Source organism: Procambarus clarkii, chromosome 16 (genome assembly GCF_040958095.1).
Source record: "Procambarus clarkii isolate CNS0578487 chromosome 16, FALCON_Pclarkii_2.0, whole genome shotgun sequence".
Taxonomy (NCBI): domain Eukaryota; kingdom Metazoa; phylum Arthropoda; class Malacostraca; order Decapoda; family Cambaridae; genus Procambarus; species Procambarus clarkii.
This window is the reverse complement of record NC_091165.1, coordinates 41,788,887-41,811,440: the sequence shown is the minus strand read 5'-3', so window position 1 is coordinate 41,811,440 and position 22,554 is coordinate 41,788,887. Positions and strand designations below refer to the sequence as shown.

Here is a 22,554-nt window from a genome sequence, read left to right as displayed (position 1 = left end):
ACGGCTGCTGCTGCTAGCCCTCCATAATGGTGCTACACCACTGGTCACGGCTGCTGCTGCTAGCTCTCCATAATGGTGCTACATCACTGGTCACGGCTGCTGCTGCTAGCCCTCCATAATGGTGCTACTCCACTGGTCACGGCTGCTGCTGCTTGCCCTCCATAATGGTGCTACACCACTGGTCACGGCTGCTGCTGCTAGCCCTCCATAATGGTGCTACACCACTGGTCACGGCTGCTCCTGCTAGCCCCTCCCCAGCGAGGCTACAGTTACACCGGTGGTGACAGAAGGGCCGTCACTGATGACCTCGTCAAGCTGCTGAACACTGCTCAACGCCTCCATAAGTTAACCAGGTCTTATATTCGACTGTGTGTGACGGCCGGGGTTGACCAGGGCCATATTTCCAGAGGTCGGGTTCCGACGAGGCCTCGCTAATTGTGTTGTTACGGAGGTTAATGAGGTGTTCTCCTTATGTCACGACGTTAACTTGGCACAGTTATGTCCTCCTGCCTAAATTACTGCCACAATTAATGTTAAGAAAAATAAATCTCAAGCCGGACACTGTTCTTCTATGTTGTTGCTGGTGGAATAATAACGAGTCTCGGTGCCTGTTACATTGTTAATGACGCTCAAGCAACGACACCCTAACGAAATGAAGGTTGATAACGCTGCTTCGTTAAGCAAATGAATTTGTATGCTGCTAGCATAAAAGTCGGCAGCTCCCAGGCGGCGATCCTTTAAGACAAGGAAGTTCACTGTGAATGCAAATTAGAAATACGTATTTACTGGGAATAATTAAATTGACTTTTTTCTATTCTAAATATAAACTCTTAAAGCAAATAATAGATATTTACGAAACAGGAGATGACGTATTGGCTTTCACGGTGGCAGGCCAGGTATGAGTTTACTGTACCGGGGGCAGGCCAGGTATGAGTTTACTGTACCGGGGGCAGGCCAGGTATGAGTTTACTGTACCGGGGGCAGGCCAGGTATGAGTTTACTGTACCGGGGGCAGGCCAGGTATGAGTTTACTGTACCGGGGGCAGGCCAGGTATGAGTTTACTGTACCGGGGGCAGCCCAGGTATGGGTTTACTGTACCGGGGGCCGCCCAGGTATGAGTTTACTGTACCGGGGGCAGCCCAGGTATGAGTTTACTGTACCGGGGGCAGCCCAGGTATGAGTTTACTGTACCGGGGGCCGCCCAGGTATGAGTTTACTGTACCGGGGGCCGCCCAGGTATGAGTTTACTGTACCGGGGGCCGCCCAGGTATGAGTTTACTGTACCGGGGGCCGCCCAGGTATGAGTTTACTGTACCGGGGGCCGCCCAGGTATGAGTTTACGGTACCGGGGGCCGCCCAGGTATGAGTTTACTGTACCGGGGGCCGCCCAGGTATGAGTTTTCTGTACCGGGGGCCGCCCAGGTATGAGTTTACTGTACCGGGGGCCGCCCAGGTATGAGTTTACTGTACCGGGGGCCGCCCAGGTATGAGTTTACTGTACCGGGGGCCGCCCAGGTATGAGTTAACTGTACCGGGGGCCGCCCAGGTATGAGTTTACTGTACCGGGGGCCGCCCAGGTATGAGTTTACTGTACCGGGGGCCGCCCAGGTATGAGTTTACTGTACCGGGGCCCACCCAGGTATGAGTTTACTGTACCGGGGGCCGCCCTGGTACGAGTTTACTGTACCGGGGGCTGCCCAGGTACGAGTTTACTGTACCGGGGGCAGCCCAGATACGAGTTTACTGTACCGGGGGCAGCCCAGGTACGAGTTTACTGTACCGCGGGCAGCCCAGGTACGAGTTTACTGAACCGGGGGCAGCCCAGGTATGCGTTTACTGTACCGGGGACAGCCCAGGTACGAGTTTACTCTACTGTGGACAGCCCAGGTATGAACATTACTTTGTAACCGTGGCGGCAATGGTGCCTGTCGTGGCACTGATGTCGTACCGCCTTGATCTTGCCTAAGTAGCACTATCGGACACAATCCTTGAAACTGCTATGACCTAATCGGTGTGTTACACTTTGTAATATCACTACGCAATAATTTTCCTTCATATCATTCAGATGTTGGAGTGTGCTGAACTGTCGTGGGGTATGGTTGTTTGGCCCGACCCTTCCATTTGTTGTCAACATGGAGTCCACCTGGAGCTGCCGTGAGGTACAGACGTGTTGCCTGGCCTCTGGTAGTTTGGGGTGTTTGCCGTTTTCGTCGCCTGGGGGTGTGGGCGTCTCTGCCCCCCCCCCCCTGCTGTTGACGTGGTGAGCTTGCCATGGGAGGCCATCTTCCTCCTGTTGTGCGGGTAAACTCTATGGGCCTGGAGTTCACTGGCCGTGCTGGATATGTGGACATAGGTTATGTGCGACATGCTCCATATTTCTGTGATGGCTATTTACGGTGTTGAGCTTGTAACTGCCCACCGGGTTGTTATCAAGTTCGTGATGGAGGAGTACCGTGACTTCCTCCCGTTACGAGGGGCGTTTGTTGCCGTTGCTGGGTGGTGCCGGCTCTGTGTCAATCTCGGACCATAGTGGTGCCCTGACTTATGTCAGTATGCATGGGGCGCCCCTGGAGATTCCCGAGGACCTCCTCCGACGTTATTTTCAGAGGTTTGGAGTGGTCGTCAGTGTGTGGGTGAACACACTCTCCTCGGGGAGGTATGCAGGTAGGCGGACGAACATTTGCACCTTGGGGATGTACCTGCGGACGAACATTCGCACCTTGGGGATGCGCCTGCGGTCGGATATTCCATCTTCGGTCCGGCTTATGGGGTACTACGTCCAGGTGTACTATGCCCGGCAACCCTGTACCGGTTTCCGGTGTGGCCTGATGGAGCATCAGGATGCCGGGTGCGATGCGGCTTCAGTTGCTCCCGTCAACTTGCTCCGAGAAGAGGATTTCCCGCCGCTCCCTCTGGAGGAGGACTCGGGGGGGGGGGGGGGGGGTGAGGAGGTGAACGTCCCGTTAGCTGATGAGGCTCCCCCAGCATCGCTTGACGTTTCCCCGGTTGTCACAGACCCTCCTCTGATGTTGCGGTGCCGTCGAATGATACTCCTGCTCCTATCTCTGGCCCTGCTGCTCCCGTGGGCCTTCCTGGTGCTCCCTGTGAGGCATCGCTGCCTGCTCACACGTCTTCAGCTGCTGAGCCTGGCCCTGCATCCTCACCTCGGGTCCCGGCTGTGCTGGGTGCTGGGGTGGCTGCGGAGCCTCCTGCTGTGTGTGGTCCAGTTCCCCCTGTGGTAGAGGCTGCTACTGTTCTGCATTGGGCGTCGGTTCGTCTGGCTGGTGGTTCCTGTGTTTCTGGGTCCGCTTCCGGCTCTGACGATGTCCGGCCGGTGCCCAAACGTTCCCGGCGTTCGTCTTCTGCCTGGGTCGTTGTTGGAGAATTCAGTGACTGTGGGTCTTCAGGTGTTGACGGTGCGGTTCCGGATGCGCCGCTGTTTTTGCAGTTAGTAGTGGCGGAGGTCCATATGCCTGCTGGTGCTGGAGCCGGTGTTTCGGATGTGCCTTCGGTTCTTTCTCCGCCAGGAGACTCTCCGCAGTGGGGGCGGGGTGGTGGCTTCCGCTGCCAGGGATGGTGTGGATCCTGGTGCTGGGCGTGGCCTGGTAGTGATATTACAGAAAGAGGCGCGCCGTCATGTGAGGGTGCGCGTTGGGAGACCAGGGGACGTGTTGCCAGCGTCCGAGATGCCATCAGGTCATTGGTCAGCGATGATGATGCTGGCTGACGGCCCGGAGAATTTTCATGGTGAGCAGGTTCCCTGCATGTGGGGCCGAGTGGCAGTTATTCCTCTCCTCAGTACTACCATCAGGGTCCCATGTTTGAGGGTGTTTGTTGCCAGTGTTCCGGATGTTATGGCTTCCCTGGTGGATGGCCGAGACGCTTGGTGGTGGATTTTCTGGGAAGCGTTTAATGTGCGGTTCCCGCTGGCCTGTTTTCCGGAAAAGTATGTCCACTGATTTCTTGTTTATGTGTTTATGACGTGATGTATGTCCCTCTGGCTGTTTGCTTGCCTTACTGTGTTTTTGTTCATGTATTTGTTCTGTGTTGTTACTACACCCTTTGTGTTATTTTTTGCCTTCCATGTTGTATTGTTATGATTTTCTTGTGTTCTGTTTCATGTTGTGCTTTGTTTGACGGCCCTTCCGGCCAGTGCTTCTGTCTGTTTTGTTTTCATATGTTACTATGTTTGGTTTTCTTGTCATTATTTGATTGATATGATTGCTTGTTTTCTCTTTTGTGTTATGATCTTGTCTTGATGTAATGCTGTGTTATGTTGTTTTATTGTGTTTATTGTCTTTAACTTGCATGCTTGCATGTAAAAATAAAAATAAAAAAAAATTGTTGTCAACACGGCGTGGAGTGCAGACCCTGGGTGTGGTTGCTGATGTGGCTGCTGATGTGGCCTGTGTGAGGGGGGGGGGAGTTACCCTTCCCTCCGTTTTGCGGACTCATTCGGTGAGCCTGGAGTTTACTGGCAAGGCTGACTACCCTACAGTGGAACTGGTGATGTGTGAAATGCTTCGTGTGGCCGTGGCTGCCATCTATGGAGTGGAGCTCGTCTCATCTGACCAAGCTGTGGTGAAGTTTGCTGATGTTGAATATTACAAGCTGTTTTTACGTCACTTTTGAATGGCGGTCATTTCAACTACCAGACACTGCTGGTTCGGTGGTTGTCTCTGACTGGAGTGGTGCCCCTCACTTTCGTCAGCGTTCATGGTGCGCCTCTTAAATTTCCGGAGGAGCTGTTAAGGAGGTACACTGGGCAGTTTGGTGCTGTCGTGTTAGGTTAAATTGCCTGCCCCACTGTGTTGTCCTGCTGTTTCTGTCTCTGCATCCACGTTGCCGTGCTGGGAGGTAGTGTGGAGTCAAGGCCTTCTGCTGTGTTAGGGCCGGTCCCCCATGTCGTCGCCATGCGAACATTCGTTATCCCTGTGCTTCCCGTGCTTCGGGCTCTGCCTCTGGCTCTGACGACGTGCAGCTTGATCCCAAGCACTCGCTGCGTTCTTCTATTTCTGCCTGGGCTGATGTGTGGTACTTTTGTGAGTCCGCTGATGTTGATGGGGTGGCTCCTGGGGCTGCGGTGTCGACTGCGGCGGTGGTGGCGGTGATTCATGTGCCTCCTGCTGGTGCCGGTGTCTCTGAGTTGGCCTCTGTATCTCCTCCTGCAGTGGATTCCCCACTGCGGGGGGTGGTTCCTCCTCCTCTGGTGGATAATGCGGCCCGGGGCCTTGTGATGGTCCTGAAGAAGGATATGCAAAATGGGGGATCTGTGCCGGTGCCCAGACCCGTGGATTTTGTTCCGGATGTGTCTCCTGTGGTGTTGCCCCCTGTGGTGCCTCCTCCCGTGGTGCTGCCCCCCGTGTTGCCGCCCCTTCCCGAGGGTGTGGTTGCTCCATCGGGGGGGGGGGGAGGTGGGGGTGTCGTGTCTGGCGACGATGTCCAGTCTAGCAGTGATATAGTGACCGATCCGTTGTAGCCGAAGTTGATGAAAACCTACATGTGGGACTGGGATGGGTCGCTCCCCGTGAGTCCGTCCACTATTTGGGTTCCTAGTAAACATATCTTCGTTTCCAGGATTCAAGATTTTATGGCGACCTCTCGTGAACCTGTTCCTCCTCATATGAGGCTTATTTGGAAGGCGTACTGTCTCCGGTTTCCGGTTGCAGACTTTCCGGATAAGTATAAGTATGTGTTGGCGTGGCGTTCGTGCTTTCGCCTCCCATTGTTGTGTTTGCTGTGGACCCGTCGGGCCTGTGGTTATGCGCATTAGTTTTTCCTCCAGTGTGTTTGTACTTTCTGTGATTTTCATGTAATTTTATGTACCTTTTGTGTACTTTTATGTATGCTGTATCTTGTTTTGGTGTTGTATTTGTATGTTGCCGATTGTGGGTCCGTGTTGGACTGGCCTGTGTCATGTGTTGTGTTTAAGTTTTGTGTTTCCTGTTTTAGGCCTGTTTCCTGTTTTGTGTCATTATGTGCCTTTGTGTTTGGGCGTTTGGTTGCAGGCCCTCCAGGTCTGTGGTTTTGTACCCTTGTTTTGGGGTTGTACTGTGCTTCTGTGTTTTAAGTTCTTGTGTTTTGTATTTTTCTCTACTTATTTTATTGTACTTATTCGCATGCTCTGCATGTAAATATAAAATGTGTGTGTGAGGGTGGAGTGTGTGTGTGTGTGTGAGAGAGAGAGAGAGAGAGAGAGAATGGAGTTTGTGTGTGCGTGAGGATGGAGTGTGTGTGAGGATGGAGTTTGTGTGTGTGTGAGGGTGGAGTGTGTGTGTGTGTGAGAGAGAGAGAGAGAGAGAGAGAGAGAGAGAGCGTGTGAAGCAGAGCAATGAAGATCATTGGAAAGCCAGTTGGAAGCCATGACTGTGAGTGAGGTTATATGCGGTGAGTGAGTGAGTGAGTGAGTGTGAGTGAGGGAGGTACACGATGCTACTATTCAGTAAACAGGATGAGGAGTTAAGATAAGTAGATTTCTTACTCCTGAATGATTCCTAATTAGCAGAGAACGACGTCTTGTCCTCTTAATTGACATAGGAGTTAACACACTAATGAGGCGGGCTAACGAGCAGCGTTGTATACCACTGCCTGCAACACTCACTTCTGTATTCCTTGTGTGTGCTATATACTGTAGTGATTCCTACATCACTATGCTTACATTTTCCGGCGACAGCTGTGTGAAACAGCGCAGAGGTGCGACACATCTACATTGTGTCACATTACAACACTGCGACACACCTGTAAGCTGTGTCACATCACAACACTGTATCGCAACCCTGCGCTGTTTCACACATCTGCACTGTCACACCAGTACACTGTAGTAGAGGTCTATGCTGCGTCACAAACATGTCCTCTCACAAAGAACGTCGCATTTTGGTCGTATGCGTAACGTAACATAATGCCAAAAACTGTCGTACTAGAAAATGGAACCGGCTCGCGAAAGTGATGTACTGTCCCGTTTTCTGTTGAGGGTTCTCTGGTAGGTTAGGAGACGATACTTTAAATTGACCGTTTTTTTGACGGTGGGGAACCTTAGGAGGACGGGCTGGTGTCACACCTCTATGCTGTGTCACACCTCTATGCTGTGTCACACCTGAGTGTGACACAGTACAGGGGTTGTGAGCAGACCAGGGGTTGTTGTGAGCAGACCTGTGTGTGAGCAGTGTTGACACCCTCACACTCGTGGCGACGACCTCACACTCCACCTCCCAGACAATTGTACTGCCACATTATTGGTGTGTTGTCAACACTGTGGTTGTCCTCAGTGTTGCTATTGGTCATATATCAACACGGATCATGCACTGAATATATATACTGCTTTGTTAGGCGGTAAGCTGGTTCCTGAAGCCAGTCTCTCACCCAGTGACTTGCCGTTTGTATTCACTTAATGAATCATTTTGATGAATAAGATAAACAACACGACACAAGTTGTCTGTGATTCACCTTTCCAGACGCGGGGGTTCTCCAGGAGAGGCGGGGGGGGGGGGGGGTGCTGACTGGTGTGCTGGATAGCACCATGATCAGCAGGTCCCTTTGAGATGTATTTCTTTCTTGTCTCAATAAACATACTTAAACTTACACACAGAAATCACAATTGCGTGATGCATCAAATAAACAAATCCAAGGGCCGTGACGAGGATTCGAACCTGCGTCCAAGAGCATCCCAGACGTTGCCTTAATCGACTGAGCTACGACATGGTCAAAAGGAGTTAAAACCGAAGTTCTACTGAACTTACTGAATCCTGCAGCTTCTCTGAGGCACAAACCAAGGTTTTACACAACTCCCCCAATGCACACCTCTGCAAGTAACGACCCGTCACTCTACCAGCCAGACCAGCCTGCATTAAAAACTGCATCAAAATCATATAAAATCTATGGGTTTTAAACAGTGAGCGCTAGCTCCTGGATACCACCTCTCGACTTTCAACAAGCGTGCTTGTTCTTTAACGTCTTGGCTCCTGCTGAATTCGCCCTGAGTCCGTCGGTGGAATCTGCCACGACGAAACACTCCATAATCTAGTACATGTTTTATACGTCTATGATTGGCTCATTTGGGCACAGTTTCTGTTCTATGGTTTGCGTGTGTTTGTATATATGTATGTATATATGTATGTATATATATATAAATATATATATATATGTATATATATATGTATATATATATATATATATATGTCGTACCTAGTAGCCAGAATTCACTTCTCAGCCTACTATGCGAGGCCCGATTTGCCTAATAAGCCAAGTTTTACTGAATTAATATATTTTCTCTAATTTTTTTCTTATGAAATGATAAAGCTACCCATTTCATTATGTATGAGGTTAATTTTTTTTTATTGGAGTTAAAATTAACGTAGATATATGACCGAACCTAACCAACCCTACCTAACCTAACCTAACCTATCTTTATAGGTTAGGTTAGGTTAGGTAGCCGAAAACGTTAGGTTAGGTTAGGTTAGGTAGGTTAGGTTGTCGAAAAAACATTAATTCATGAAAACTAGGCTTATTAGGCAAATCGGGCCATGCATAGTAGGCTGAGAAGTGAGTTCTGGCTACTAGGTACGACATATATATATATATATATATTATAATAATATATAATATGTATATGTATTCACCTAGTTTTACCTACCTAGTTGTGCTTGCAGGGGGGGGGGGTTGAGCTTCGGCTTCTCAATCATCAATCAACTGGCGTACAGATTTGTGAGCCTATTGGGCTCTATCATATCTATATTTGAAACTGCGTATGGAGTCAGCCTCCACCACATCACTGCCTAATGCATTCCATGTATTAACTACTCTGACACTGAAAAAATCCTTTTTAATGTCTCTGAGGTACTCAGAGTGAGTGAGTGTGAGAGTCTGTCTGTATCTGTCTGTCTGTCTTGTCTGGAGTCATACCTCTGAACATTTTCTTTAACAAGAAATGATCGAACATATATCTTCTTTCAGATTCATAAAGGCTGAACAAATATTAGCCTAACTTCCATATGCAGCTGACTGGTTCTTTTTTGAGGGCTTCAGGAGACGGGTGTAATATTAACCCCGATGCCTTTTTCTCTGTCGTATCCGAAGAGGATTTCCTCTCCCATGTGATGCTGTATCCGGCCTCCTGTTTCCTATATACAGCCTCTGTACTTTACATTTGTTTGAGTTTAACTTTAGTAGCCAGTTCAGGGATCACAAATGCATTTTCTCCAGGTAATCCATCTTTTGGGGGGCAGAATTCCACCTCATTTTTCCATATAATTTTTCCCTCATAAATTTTCCATCATCAATGAACATTAAGAGAAATTTATTAGTATCTCAAACTTGACAGAATAGTATTTTTTGTGGGTGTAATATCAGTATGTTTATATATCCATTATCAACTTCATGCACTGTTTTAGGACATCGGTGTTTATTTTATGTATACAAGAGTTGTATTATAGTCTGTGGGTTGGTTGGTGTTGTCGTCGTTGATCCTTCTCTATGGACAACCCAACCCACAACTCGGTAGAGTGCTTATACTAGGAGATCATCCTTGGCGCTTCTGGCTCTTGGAGAGGGGCTCAACGTCACACGTTTAGGGGATGCGGCTCCAACACTTAGCCTCGTTGTCACGTGCACACACCCACTCGAGCCGCTGTGACTCCCCACTCTCTCCTTATGAGATATGATCTCCTCAAACCCCTATGACTTATTAGTATTACCTCATACCCTGTCCACAGCAGTGGTTCTTGGTTCTTTCTCTCTCTCTCTCTCTCCTTCTTTACTACCTCCTGGGAAGCCTCACTAGGACAAGGTCAAACACCAGCAAATTTGACTACATTTACAGGACAGAGCACATACACAATACATATACACATATAATATAATGAATCCTATACTCTACAATATTACAATCAGGTTGCACTCCAACACCTTCAGGACTCTATCATCTGCTTATCAAGTGGTATCCTATCTCCTGGTTCACCACCTGATACTATCAACCTCCTCAAGTTGATCAAGTCTACATACACTGTTGCACCATCAGCAAGAGAATATATATATGTATCTATAAATGTGTACAAAGAAAATCAGCATTTGAATGCAATAACATATCAGTATAAATGTTCATTGATACACAACAATGATCAATCGATCACTCTATCAGTCCTAGAACACATACGTCTGTAGGTAATCCAGCCTACGTCTGTAACTCTAAACTTCAGTATAAAACACTCCTTGACATAAGAATGCCAACAGTCATTCACCTCTCACTGCGTCTTGCACGCTAATGACAACCAAACACTATCAACTCCCTACAAGTAATCCACCAGAACTTCCCTTCCACCTCTGGAAGTTCACTACCCTGATATCTTCAGGTTCTTCCAGGCTTCACTACCAGGATCCTCTGCAGCTCCTCCAGGCTGCTATCATGAAGTTTCCTTGAGCAACTACGGTGCTTCACCCTTCTGCTAGGGTCCTCCACAGCTCTCCTGGCTGCTACACCATGAAGTTTCCTCGAGTAACTATGGTGCTTCACCACCTCTACAGAAGCATGTGACACTCCTCTTCACTGCTTCTTCTCACAGCTCGAGGTCCTCGCCTCCACTACCTTGGAGTCTCATCAACTACTTCATCTGTGCTGGCTTCGAAGTTCTCAGCAACTTCTTCCCCAAAGACAAACCTGCAACCCATCGACACTCCAATAAAAATGTTTCCCCTTCAACACATAAACAAAAATAATCACACAATATGTTTGCCTCAAACCTCTATCTGTCCTCTACATACAGTGAGAGTGGACTCCCCCGTTTTGGGCGGGTCCATACTCCACCTCGCCCGGCGGCGGTCCTCACTCAAACTGGGAGGGTCCTTCGCTGTCAGGAGCCGGCTCCCTCAGTTGCCTGCCAGCGCTCAGAGGGGACGGACGTCGCTCCGTGTTCCTCCCTCTCCACTCTCTTATTTCAGGCCTTCTGCCTTATTACAGGCCTTCTGCCTTATTAAAACATGTCTAACTTATCAATAAACATTGCTACTGTCGCTGGGCACACGACCAACTACAAGCAATCACTATGAACTGGCGTATATCGTGCTTACCACAGATTATCTGGTCGAGGGCGCTCTCCCTCTGACGGCGTCTGGTCAGGGCGCTCCACACAGCCCACGAAAATGTCTCTGGGCTGTTTAATAATCTGCTCGTCGACCAGGACTTGAGACCACAACGTTCCCAGCTCGATTCTACAGCTGGCACATCTGCATACTTCTCTTCTCTTCGAGATATATCACTAGGGGTTCCCTTCTGACGGGAGCTCAACGGAGCGCGGCTTTCCCCTGCGATGTCTGGCACTCAAGTGAGGTCAAAGCCCCTCCAGAAGCGAGCCTCACGCCTCCAGCAAAATGTCCACATCTCCTAGCCAGTCATTTATCTATTTCCTTACTTACTGCCCATAATCTTAAACTGTTCATTGAATCCACCATACTATTTTTCATATGGGTTATCACCTCAATATTTGCTAGACCTTCTAATTAGGTCAGGCTTGCTGAATAACTCTCAAGGAGGGAGACTCGTTTCTCCTGCAGGCTGAGATCATAACAGTTGTTACATTCTTGTACAGCCGCCAGCACGCGGGGCCTTCCTGGCAGGTCCTTAATACTAATTTTCCCCGGAATACGACCCGCAAAATCGTTTAATAACCAGGGACTTATTCACTGTTGGGGTGGACAGAGGCCACAGTTAAGGATTAGCGCTCAGTCAATCCTCCCCGGCCTGGATACGAACCCAAGTCAAAGTGTTCGCGAAGCGCCGGGCGAGTGCTTTACCACTGCGCTGCGGGGACTGCTATATATTTAACTACAGTGGGAAAATTTACCATCTCTATTGCCTTCACAATATTGTGATAGATTTTTATGTTGTGGCCCAAACACACAGACCACATTCGTGTGGTTGAGTGGGAAGACAGTTGGTGCATCTTACCATTCCTAACACAAGGAATATTTGTTGATGAGTGTACATAGTTGATCTGGCCAGTGACCGTCTTGGAGAGTGTTTAATATTTATATTTACTGCTCGACCAGCCTAGTAATAGACAATCTTGTTGTATACAACCATTCTAGTCAATAATATATATGTTACTGACAGCCAACAGATCATCTTCAGGAAACTGTAGAGTTTTACCAATTCATCAGTGCAAGTTTGAGCTCATCTGAGTGTACACACAGACAGGTTGATGGTTAGTTGAGGCATTTTGTAAGTGCAGCTCAAGATGTCTTGTAGTCGACACTGGAAAGTTTAGTGTCAGGCGTCTCAGTGACGCATAGTAACATATCGAGGTAGACTTTGGCTGCACCTTAGTACTAAAATAAACACAGTAAGAGCTCTTAACCATTTAACACTTTCACAAAGAGTTTCGATTGTGTAATGCAAGTCCGGCAATATATATTTAAATTAGCTGGTTGTATAGTTTAGTTCAAGGATAAATTAGGTTTAATATTATATTATTGTAGTCTTTAAAAAGAGCTTATATGATGCCGTCTAGTTTCTCACTTATTTGTACTCACCTATTTGTGCCTACAGACTCGACCATTGACTCTTGGATCCCGCCTTTCCAGCCATCAGTTGTTTACAGCAATGACTCCTGTCCCATTTCCCTATCATATCTACTTTTAAAATTATGAATAGAGTTTGCTTCCACAACCTGCTCCTTAAGTACATTCCATTTTCCCACTACTCTCACGCTATAAGAAAAATTCCTAACATCTCTGTGACTCGTCTGAGTTTCCAGCTTCCACCTATGTCCCCTCGTTCTGTTACTATTACGTGTGAACTTTTCGTCTATTTCCACTGTGTGTGTGTGACAAAACTAGTTAATCAATCAACTGTTACTACTATTGTTAGTTGAGAGGCGGGCTCAACCCTCGCAAGCACAACTAGGCGAATACAACTAGGTGAACAAGCACACACATACACAGGCACTGTATATCTAACTCCAGAAGCACACATAAATAAGAACAGGACAGCATCGTACTCTACGCTACCAATAGTTAGAACATCATTCAGAAACCTAAGTAAGAAGGCATTTAGGGCGCTTTAAACTGCCTACGTGAGACCAGTCTTAGAGTATGCCGCGCCAGCATGGAATCCCCACCTGAAGAAACATAAATAAACTGGAAACAGTTCAAAAGTTTGCGACGAGGCACGTCCCAGAGTTACGAGGGTTGAGGTATGAAGAGCGACTGAAAGAACTGATCCTGACGACGCTAGAAAAAAGGAGAGAGTGGATACATGATATATATGACATGAGAGAGGGGAGATGAACAAATTACTTAGGGGAATTGACAGAGTGTAAATAGATGAAACGTTCACATTGAATACCAATAGAACAAGAGGGCATGGGGTCGGCGCTTGAGACTCAGATGACTCATAGAGATAGTAGAAAGTTTTAATTTAGCGTAAGAGTAGAAGGGTGTTGTTGTTGTTGTTGTTTTAGTTGTTGTTTTAGCTTTAGCTCCTCAGAACGAAGTGTTCATGTAGCACGGGCTCCGTTCTTCATGGAGCTCCGGGCAGTGTGTGGGGCAGAGTGCAGCTCCGGCCACAGTGGAGCTCCAGGCAGTGTGTGAGGCAGAGTGGAGCTCCGGGCAGTGTGTGAGGCAGAGTGGAGCTCCAGGCAGTGTGTGAGGCAGAGTGGAGCTCCGGGCAGTGTGTGAGGTAGAGTGGAGCTCCAGGCAGAGTGTGAGGCAGAGTAGAGCTCCGGGCAGTGTGTGAGGCAGAGTGGAGCTCCGGGCAGTGTGTGAGGCAGAGTGGAGCTCCGGGCAGTGTGTGAGGCAGAGTGTAGCTCCGGGCAGTGTGTGAGGCAGAGTGGAGCTCCGGGCAGTGTGTGAGGCAGAGTGGAGCTCCGGGCAGTGTGTGAGGCAGAGTGGAACTTGTGTTCTTGATTCGGTAATCATGCTTCTGTGAACTGACAGTGTTAATTGTCTCACCCCCAGGTACGTGTGTTACAGACCCCCCCCCCCCTCCCACGTGCCCGGGACCAGCCCCCCCCCCTCCCACGTGCCCGGGACCAGCCCCCCCCCTCCCACGTGCCCAGGACCAGCCCCCCCTCCCTCCCACGTGCCCAGGACCAGCCCCCCCCTTCCACGTGCCCAGGACAAGCCCCCCCCTCCCACGTGCCCAGGACAAGCCCCCCCTCCCACGTAACCAGGACCAGCCCCCCCCCTCCCACGTGCCCGGGACCAGCTCAGGTCAGTCCCTCTGGTCACACTTTAGCAACGTGGACATTAAGACTAACTCTCCCAGCACACACCTCACTCTCCCAGCACACACCTCACTACACCCAGCACACACCTCACTCTCCCAGCACACACCTCACTCTCCCAGCACCTCAATCTCCCAGCACACACTTCACTCTCCCAGCACACACCTCACTCTCCCAGCACACACCTCACTACACCCAGCACACACCTCACTTCTCCCAGCACACACCTCACTACACCCAGCACACACCTCACTTCTCCCAGCACACACCTCACTCTCCCAGCACACACCTCACTACACCCAGCACACACCTCACTACACCCAGCACACACCTCACTACACCCAGCACACACCTCACTACACCCAGCACACACCTCACTTCTCCCAGCACACACCTCACTCTCCCAGCACACACCTCACTACACCCAGCACACACCTCACTACACCCAGCACACACCTCACTTCTCCCAGCACACACCTCACTACACCCAGCACACACCTCACTACACCCAGCACACACCTCACTACACCCAGCACACACCTCACTTCTCCCAGCACACACCTCACTTCTCCCAGCACACACCTCACTATACCCAGCACACACCTCACTACACCCAGCACACACCTCACTACACCCAGCACACACCTCACTACACCCAGCACACACCTCACTCTCCCAGCACACACCTCACTACACCCAGCACACACCTCACTACACCCAGCACACACCTCACTTCTCCCAGCACACACCTCACTCTCCCAGCACACACCTCACTCTCCCAGCACACACCTCACTCTCCCAGCACACACCTCACTACACCCAGCACACACCTCACTACACCCAGCACACACCTCACTACACCCAGCACACACCTCACTACACCCAGCACACACCTCACTACACCCAGCACACACCTCACTACACCCAGCACACACCTCACTACACCCAGCACACACCTCACTACACCCAGCACACACCTCACTACACCCAGCCCTACACCCATCCCCCAGGCTACTCTTAACAATCCTCACACTCCAGATTGAACTAACAAGTAGCCATTAGTTGTATAATTTTGTGAATAAGTTTATCTGTAGTTTTAACTAGTATGTAGAAGGCCATGTGAGAGGTGGAGAGTGACGTGGGTGGGGATGGTAGGGTCGCCTCTCCCTTACCTATCACCCCCTTACCTCACCCGATGTTTGCCTACCTCATCATCTCCCTCACTGCCCTCACCCTTCACTCCACCTTCCCTTCTCCTCCTGAAATAAGCTGTGCTCATTCCTGGCCTTGTGTGTGTGCCAGCTTGGTCAGTAGTGCGGAGCAGCGGTAATGAGTCCTTGTCACAGGATGAGAAATGTCTTGTAATGAAGGAAAACATTAGAGCTGATATCTTGCTCCCTGTAAATGGTCAGGGAGTATTTATGTGGTGGCTGGCCGCCATCAGCGGCTCGCATCTTATTACCTCAGTGGAGTTGATAACCAAGAACCCCGCACTTGGGACCAGCGTGGCCTCAGGCTGGCTTGTCTATCACTCCTTGTTAGAAACAAAATATTGCGCGACCGGCCCATCATCAGAACATTGCCCAAATGTTAGTTTAACTAGCCGTTAAGCCACCTGTTTATAAATGAAAATCACTTGACACAACTTGTTCACAGTCTAGGCTCGTTCAAGCTGCGGCACTCCAAGCTGCAGTCGGCATCGTTAACATGTTCTGTATTCATAATAACAATTGTTTAATATAAATGAGAAATGTGTATAAATTACTATTATATATTATAATTTGGGGTATAGTTAGGCTGAGAATAGGTAAGGTCAGGTGTTTGTTGCTAATTATATCTGAGGTAAGTCAGTCATCAACAGGGGCAAATGGTCGGTAATCCTGCCGCCTAACCCCCAGTTTATGACTGAACAACGGATTACACGCTAATCATCACAGCTGATGACGTTAGAACTTTTAACGAACAGAACTTCGCCGACGACCTCTGTTCGAATCGCAGCTCTGTAAACAGCTTTATTGGATGCGTATTTACTGAATTTGTGTCGGCAGCCGCCAGGAGGCGAGGATGGCGGCCCGTCCTCAGTCCAGGCTCGCTATAGCACTCCCTCCCAGACGCATTTAGCAATGTTAACATACTCTTTATTAAGATCGCTTTGTTAATAAGTTAATATTTGCCAAGACCGACATAAAGTGTTTCATCCGCACATCAGATCAGATCACTACTTGGCTATGCATCGAGATCACTGGAAATTACACTTAGCAATAGGGAGCTTGCAGCGGTAATGTCAGGCCAACTGTCATATATATATATATATATATATATATATATATATATATATATATATATATATATATATATATATATATATATATATGAGATATATATATATATATATATCATATATATATATCATATATATATATATATGATATATATATATGATATATATATATATAATATATATATATAATATATATATATATATATATATATATATATATATATATATATATATATATATATATATATATATATATATATATATATATATATATATATATATATATATTATATATATATATATAACTAGGGACTTAGTTAGCACCAGGGGGGACTTAGTGAGCACCAGGGGTGACTTAGTTAGCACCAGGGGGACTTAGTGAGCACCAGGGGGGACTTAGTGAGCACCAGGGGGGGACTTAGCTAGCACCAGGGGGGACTTAGTGATATATATATATATATATATATATATATATATATATATATAATATATATATATATATATATATATATATATATATATACATATAATATAATGTGTGTGTGTGGTTCATAGCTAATCAAACACAGAATGAAGACGGAGAAAGTTGAGAGGTATGCCACAAGGCTAGTCCCACAGTTGAGAAATATGAGTTATGAGGAAAGGTTACAGCAATTAAACATCACGTCATGGAAGAGAGAAGTGTTTTGTGAGACATGATTACCACGTACAAAATCAATAGAGGGAAGTGATAGGGTAGATAATAGCACTATTGAAGCACAGGTGGTACACGAACATGGGGACACAGGTGGAAGCTGATTACCAATAAGAGCCATAGAGACATTGGAAAGATTATTTTCTTCAGTTTTAGAGTACTTAACAGTACTTAACAGGAAAGCAGTAGAAAGTGAGGTGCCAGAGTGCGATACTATACACGGTTGCATGTACAAATCATTAAAAACTCACTAGGTTCAGGAATCTGTGCCCAGCTGATTAAGAATTATGAATCAGGAACGAGAAGCAGAAGTTGGAGCGCCGTCAGCACACGGTGATGAGTGCTAGTGGTGGGGACGTTATCCCCGGCACTCTCACCTACGCCAAACTTCCCAGTCGTAAATTAACACAGATATCCCAGCCATGCCGCCCCCGGCGCTACTAGACACCGGCCACTGTTGTTGTTCTATATAGATATTAAGAGCACGCTTGCCGCGCATCCAACTGTAAAAGAAGCAATTCCCGGGCAGTAATATATGAACGCTCAGCAAGGGGGGACTTAGTGAGCACCAGAGGGGACTTAGTGAGCACCAGGGGGAACTTAGTGAGCACCAGAGGGGACTTAGTGAGCACCAGGGGGAACTTAGTGAGCACCAGGGGGACTTAGTTAGCACCAGGGGGGACTTAGTGAGCACCAGGGGGGACTTAGTGAACACCAGGGGGGGACTTAGTGAGCACCAGGGGGGACTTAGTGAGCACCAGGGGGGACTTAGTGAGCACCAGGGAGGACTTAGTGAGCACCAGGGGGGGACTTAGTGAGCACCAGGGGGAACTTAGTGAGCACCAGGAGGAACTTAGTGAGCACCAGGGGGAACTTAGTGAGCACCAGGGGGGACTTAGCACCAGGGGGGACTTAGTGAGCACCAGGGGGGACTTAGTGAGCACCAGGGGGGACTTAGTGAACACCAGGGGGGACTTAGTGAGCACCAGGGGGGACTTAGTGAGCACCAGGGGGGACTTAGTGAGCACCAGGGAGGACTTAGTGAGCACCAGGGGGGGGACTTAGTGAGCACCAGGGGGGACTTAGTGAGCACCAGGGGGTACTTAGTGAGCACCAGGAGGGTACTTAGTGAGCACCAGGGGGGGACTTAGTGAGCACCAGGGGGGACTTAGTGAGCACCAGGGGGAACTTAGTGAGCACCAGGGGGATCTTAGTGAGCACCAGGGGGAACTTAGTGAGCACCAGGGGGGACTTAGCACCAGGGGGGACTTAGTGAGCACCAGGGGGGACTTAGTGAGCACCAGGGGGGACTTAGTGAACACCAGGGGGGGACTTAGTGAGCACCAGGGGGGACTTAGTGAGCACCAGGGGGGACTTAGTGAGCACCAGGGGGGACTTAGTTAGCACCAGGGGGGACTTAGTGAGCACCAGGGGGGACTTAGTGAGCACCAGGGGGGACTTAGTGAGCACCAGGGGGGACTTAGTGAGCACCAGGGAGGACTTAGTGAGCACCAGGGGGGGACTTAGTGAGCACCAGGGGGGACTTAGTGAGCACCAGGGGGTACTTAGTGAGCACCAGGGGGGGTACTTAGTGAGCACCAGGGGGGGACTTAGTGAGCACCAGAGGGGACTTAGTGAGCACCAGGGGGGACTTAGTGAGCACCAGGGGGGACTTAGTGAGCACCAGGGGGGACTTAGTGAGCACCAGGGGGGACTTAGTTAGCACCAGGGGGGACTTAGTGAGCACCAGGGGGGACTTAGTGAACACCAGTGGGGGGACTTAGTGAGCACCAGGAGGGACTTAGTAAGCACCAGGGGGGACTTAGTGAGCACCAGGGAGGACTTAGTGAGCACCAGGGGGGACTTAGTGAGCACCAGGGGGGACTTAGTGAGCACCAGGGGGGACTTAGTGAGCACCAGGGGGTACTTAGTGAGCACCAGGGGGGGACTTAGTGAGCACCAGGGGGTACTTAGTGAGCACCAGGGGGGGACTTAGTGAGCACCAGGGGGTACTTAGTAAGCACCAGGGGGGGGGACTTAGTGAGCACCTGGAGATAAGTTATCTGGAGGCGACGTTTAAGATAACTGATCACCTCGCTAGACATAACAAAAAACAAAAGTGATATTCTCTTATTCCTTAAAGATTTAATGGTGAAAATCATAATTACTGTGTGTAGGGCTCTGTGTAGGTCTCTGAGATGGCGCAGTTATCACCTGAAGACGTTATTATGTGGAGTTTGTTTATAGGCTGTGTACCACACTGAGGGTTGACTTACTGGGTGCTGGCCTTGGTGTTGGAGAACCTTGGCCTTTGTGTTGGAGAGCCTTGTGTTTGGTGTTGGAGAGCCTTGGGCTTGGTGTTGGAGAGCCTTGGCCTTTGTGTTGGAGAGCCTTGTGTTTGGTGTTGGAGAACCTTGGCCTTGGTGTTGGAGAGCCTTGGGCTTGGTGTTGGAGAGCCTTGGCCTTTGTGTTGGAGAGCCTTGTGTTTGGTGTTGGAGAACCTTGGCCTTGGTGTTGGAGAGCCTTGGGCTTGGTGTTGGAGAGCCTTGGGCTTGGTGTTGGAGAGCCTTGGGCTTGGTGTTGGAGAGCCTTGTGTTTGGTGTTGGAGAACCTTGGGCTTGGTATTGGAGAACCTTGTGTTTGGTGTTGGAGAACCTTGGACTTGGTGTTGGAGAACCTTGGCCTTGGTGTTGGAGAACCTTGGGCTTGGTGTTGGAGAACCTTGTGTTTGGTGTTGGAGAACCTTGGGCTTGGTGTTGGAGAACCTTGTGTTTGGTGTTGGAGAACCTTGGCCTTGGTGTTGGAGAGCCTTGGGCTTGGTGTTGGAGAGCCTTGGCCTTTGTGTTGGAGAGCCTTGTGTTTGGTGTTGGAGAACCTTGGCCTTGGTGTTGGAGAGCCTTGGGCTTGGTGTTGGAGAGCCTTGGCCTCTGTGTTGGAGAGCCTTGTGTTTGGTGTTGGAGAACCTTCGGCTTGGTGTTGGAGAACCTTGGCCTTGGTGTTAGAAAACCTTGGGCTTGGTGTTGGAGAACCTTGTGTTTGGTGTTGGAGAACCTTGGGCTTGGTGTTGGAGAACCTTGGCCTTGGTGTTGGAGAACCTTGGGCTTGGTGTTGGAGAACCTTGTGTTTGGTGTTGGAGAACCTTGGGCTTGGTGTTGGAGAACCTTGGCCTTGGTGTTGGAGAACCTTGGGCTTGGTGTTGGAGAACCTTGTGTTTGGTGTTGGAGAACCTTGGGCTTGGTGTTGGAGAACCTTGGGCTCGGTTTTTACGGTTACGAGACGGGGCAGGAAACAGGGTTGATTTAGAAACTAGTGATTGTATGTAAGGTTTAATAATGGAACAAAAGATACACAGCACATAGCTCACCATTGAGCGGGGAAGACGTGAGGTTACCTCGCGGTCAAGAGCACAGAGGGCAAGAGGTGGAGGCACTCCAGTCAAGGAAGACATGCTCAAGTACTACACGCCAAATAAGCGCCACCTGAGGGCCAACCTGACACTGAGGCAAATTTGCACAGTAGAGAGCAGGGGCCACCCAGAGGCCCGCCGCTCGCCTCCTCCACAACCCTCGGACCATCACTAACTTTACCATGGGTGGTGATGTCCCATGACCGTGTTCCGTGCGGTCCAACATGTCAATTCCAACAACAGAATTGACATGTTGGAATGTCAATTCTGACATTCCAACATGTCAGAATTGGTCTGACATGTGTGGAATACAAGATTCTAAATGAGCCCTTACAGAAGTGTCTAAAGACAGTTCTTATGTTAACCAACCTTGCATACGCCGCTGATTTTTTTCAGGACTATTCCCGCGCGAGCCGTAAGCCGATGGCTGGCCCACTGTGTTACTCGTTTCTCGTTGTTGTCTTACTTAGACGGTGAATGAGTATTTGATTGAAATGTTCGCGCCGCTGATGATATCCTTTTGACGTAGGCTTCAGGGGAAGTGCCTGAAGTGATGATAACCTCCAGGTCTTTCTCTCCTTAATTATAGAAGGCTGTTATCTCCCACATGGCTCCTCGTGTTCGGCCTCGTGCTCCCTCCACCTACCTTAACTACTTTGCGCATGCTTGAGTTAGTCTAGTGGCATTTGTTGGACCGATTCTTTCACTTTGTCCAGGTTGTCTTGTGGTCTTTTGCTGGCCTCCTGTCTTAATCCTTCACATAGTTCTCAGCGTCACTAAACATTGAGAGGAATGAGTTTATACCCACTGCAAGATTATTGCATGCATGTGTGTGTGTGTGTGTGTGTGTGAATCTTACTATTTGAGTCTGCAGAATCGAGCTATTAACTCTTGCAACCCGCCTTTCACACCAATCTATTTTTCCCTCTATTATGTCTACTACATATATTTCCCCTTACATACGCACGCACACGCATATCCATAGGAAGCAGCCCGTAGCAGCTGTTCAACTCCCAGGTACCTATTAACTACTAGGTGAACAGCCGGACCACAGTGAAAGAAACTCTGCCCCATTATTTCTGCCTCTGCCGGGGATCAAAACCGAGCCCTTAGGACTACGACCCCAGACCAGCTGACCACTCAGCTGAGTGGCCCCTTGTACCCTGTGTGTGTGTACTCGCCTATTTGTGCTTGCGGGGGGTTGAGTTTTGGCTCTTTGGTCCCGCCTCTCAACTGTCAATCAACTGGTGTACAGGTTCCTGAGCCTATTGGGCTCTATCATATCTACATTTAAAACTGTGTATGGAGTCAGCCTCCACCACATCACTGCCTAATGCATTCCATCTGTTAACTACTCTGACACTGAAAAAGTTCTTTCTAACGTCCCTGTGGCTCATGTGGGTACTCAGTTTCCGCCTGTGTCCCCTTGTTCGCGTACCTTCAGTGTTGAATAGTTTATCCTTGTCTACCCTGTAAATTCCCCTGAGGATTTTGTAGCTAGTGATCATGTCTCCCCTCACTCTTCTGTCTTCCAGTGTCGTAAGGTGCATTTCCCGCAGCCTTTCCTCATAACTCATGCCTCTCAGTTCTGGGACTAGTCTTGTGGCATACCTCTGAACTTTTTCCAGCTTTCTCTTGTGCTTGACAAAGCACGGGCTCCATGCTGGGGCCGCATACTCCAGGATTGGTCTTACGTATGTGGTGTACAAGATTCTGAACGATTCCTTACACAGGTTCCTGAAGGCTGTTCTGATGTTAGCCAGCCTCGCATATGCCGCAGACGTAATTCTTGTGTGTGTGTGTGTGTGTGTGTGTGTGTGTGTGTGTGTGTGTGTGTGTGTGTGTGCGCGCGTGTGTGTGTGTGTGTGTGTGTCTGTGTCTGTCTGTGTGTGTGTGTGTGTGTACACTCATGTGTTTGTACTCACCTATTTGTGCTTGCGGGGGGGTTGAGTTTTGGCT

The 22,554-nt window shown here is 49.0% G+C and overlaps 3 protein-coding genes across 5 annotated transcripts in view; 1 reads left to right on the top strand and 2 right to left on the bottom strand.

Annotated features, from left to right (window-relative positions):
• Nucleotides 1–22,554, top strand: part of LOC123760124 (venom allergen 5) — a 298,290-nt gene that overhangs the window by 80,940 nt on the left and 194,796 nt on the right. The window lies entirely within an intron of this gene.
• Nucleotides 3,125–3,694, bottom strand: LOC138365371 (mucin-1-like). Its single transcript, XM_069325682.1, has one exon. The coding sequence runs from the start codon at nucleotides 3,692–3,694 to the stop codon at nucleotides 3,125–3,127; it is 570 nt and encodes a 189-aa protein (XP_069181783.1).
• On the bottom strand, nucleotides 15,865–20,637 carry LOC138365370 (serine/arginine repetitive matrix protein 1-like). Its single transcript, XM_069325681.1, has 3 exons — nucleotides 20,581–20,637; nucleotides 19,466–20,495; nucleotides 15,865–15,926 (listed from the first exon to the last, which is right to left on the bottom strand). Exons 1-3 carry the CDS (start codon nucleotides 20,635–20,637, stop codon nucleotides 15,865–15,867), a joined length of 1,149 nt encoding a protein of 382 aa, XP_069181782.1.

Coding starts and splice junctions, on each gene's coding strand:
- LOC138365370 (XM_069325681.1), bottom strand. CDS start 20,637: ATGTCTTCCTTGACTGGAGTGCCTCCACCTCTTGCCCTCTGTGCTCTT. Junction 20,496..20,580: donor TCTGTGCTCTTGACCGCGAG/GTAACCTCACGT, acceptor TACAATCACTAG/TTTCTAAATCAACCCTGTTT. Junction 15,927..19,465: donor AACACCAAGGCCAGCACCCA/GTAAGTCAACCC, acceptor TTATGAATACAG/AACATGTTAACGATGCCGAC.
- LOC138365371 (XM_069325682.1), bottom strand. CDS start 3,694: ATGGCATCTCGGACGCTGGCAACACGTCCCCTGGTCTCCCAACGCGCA.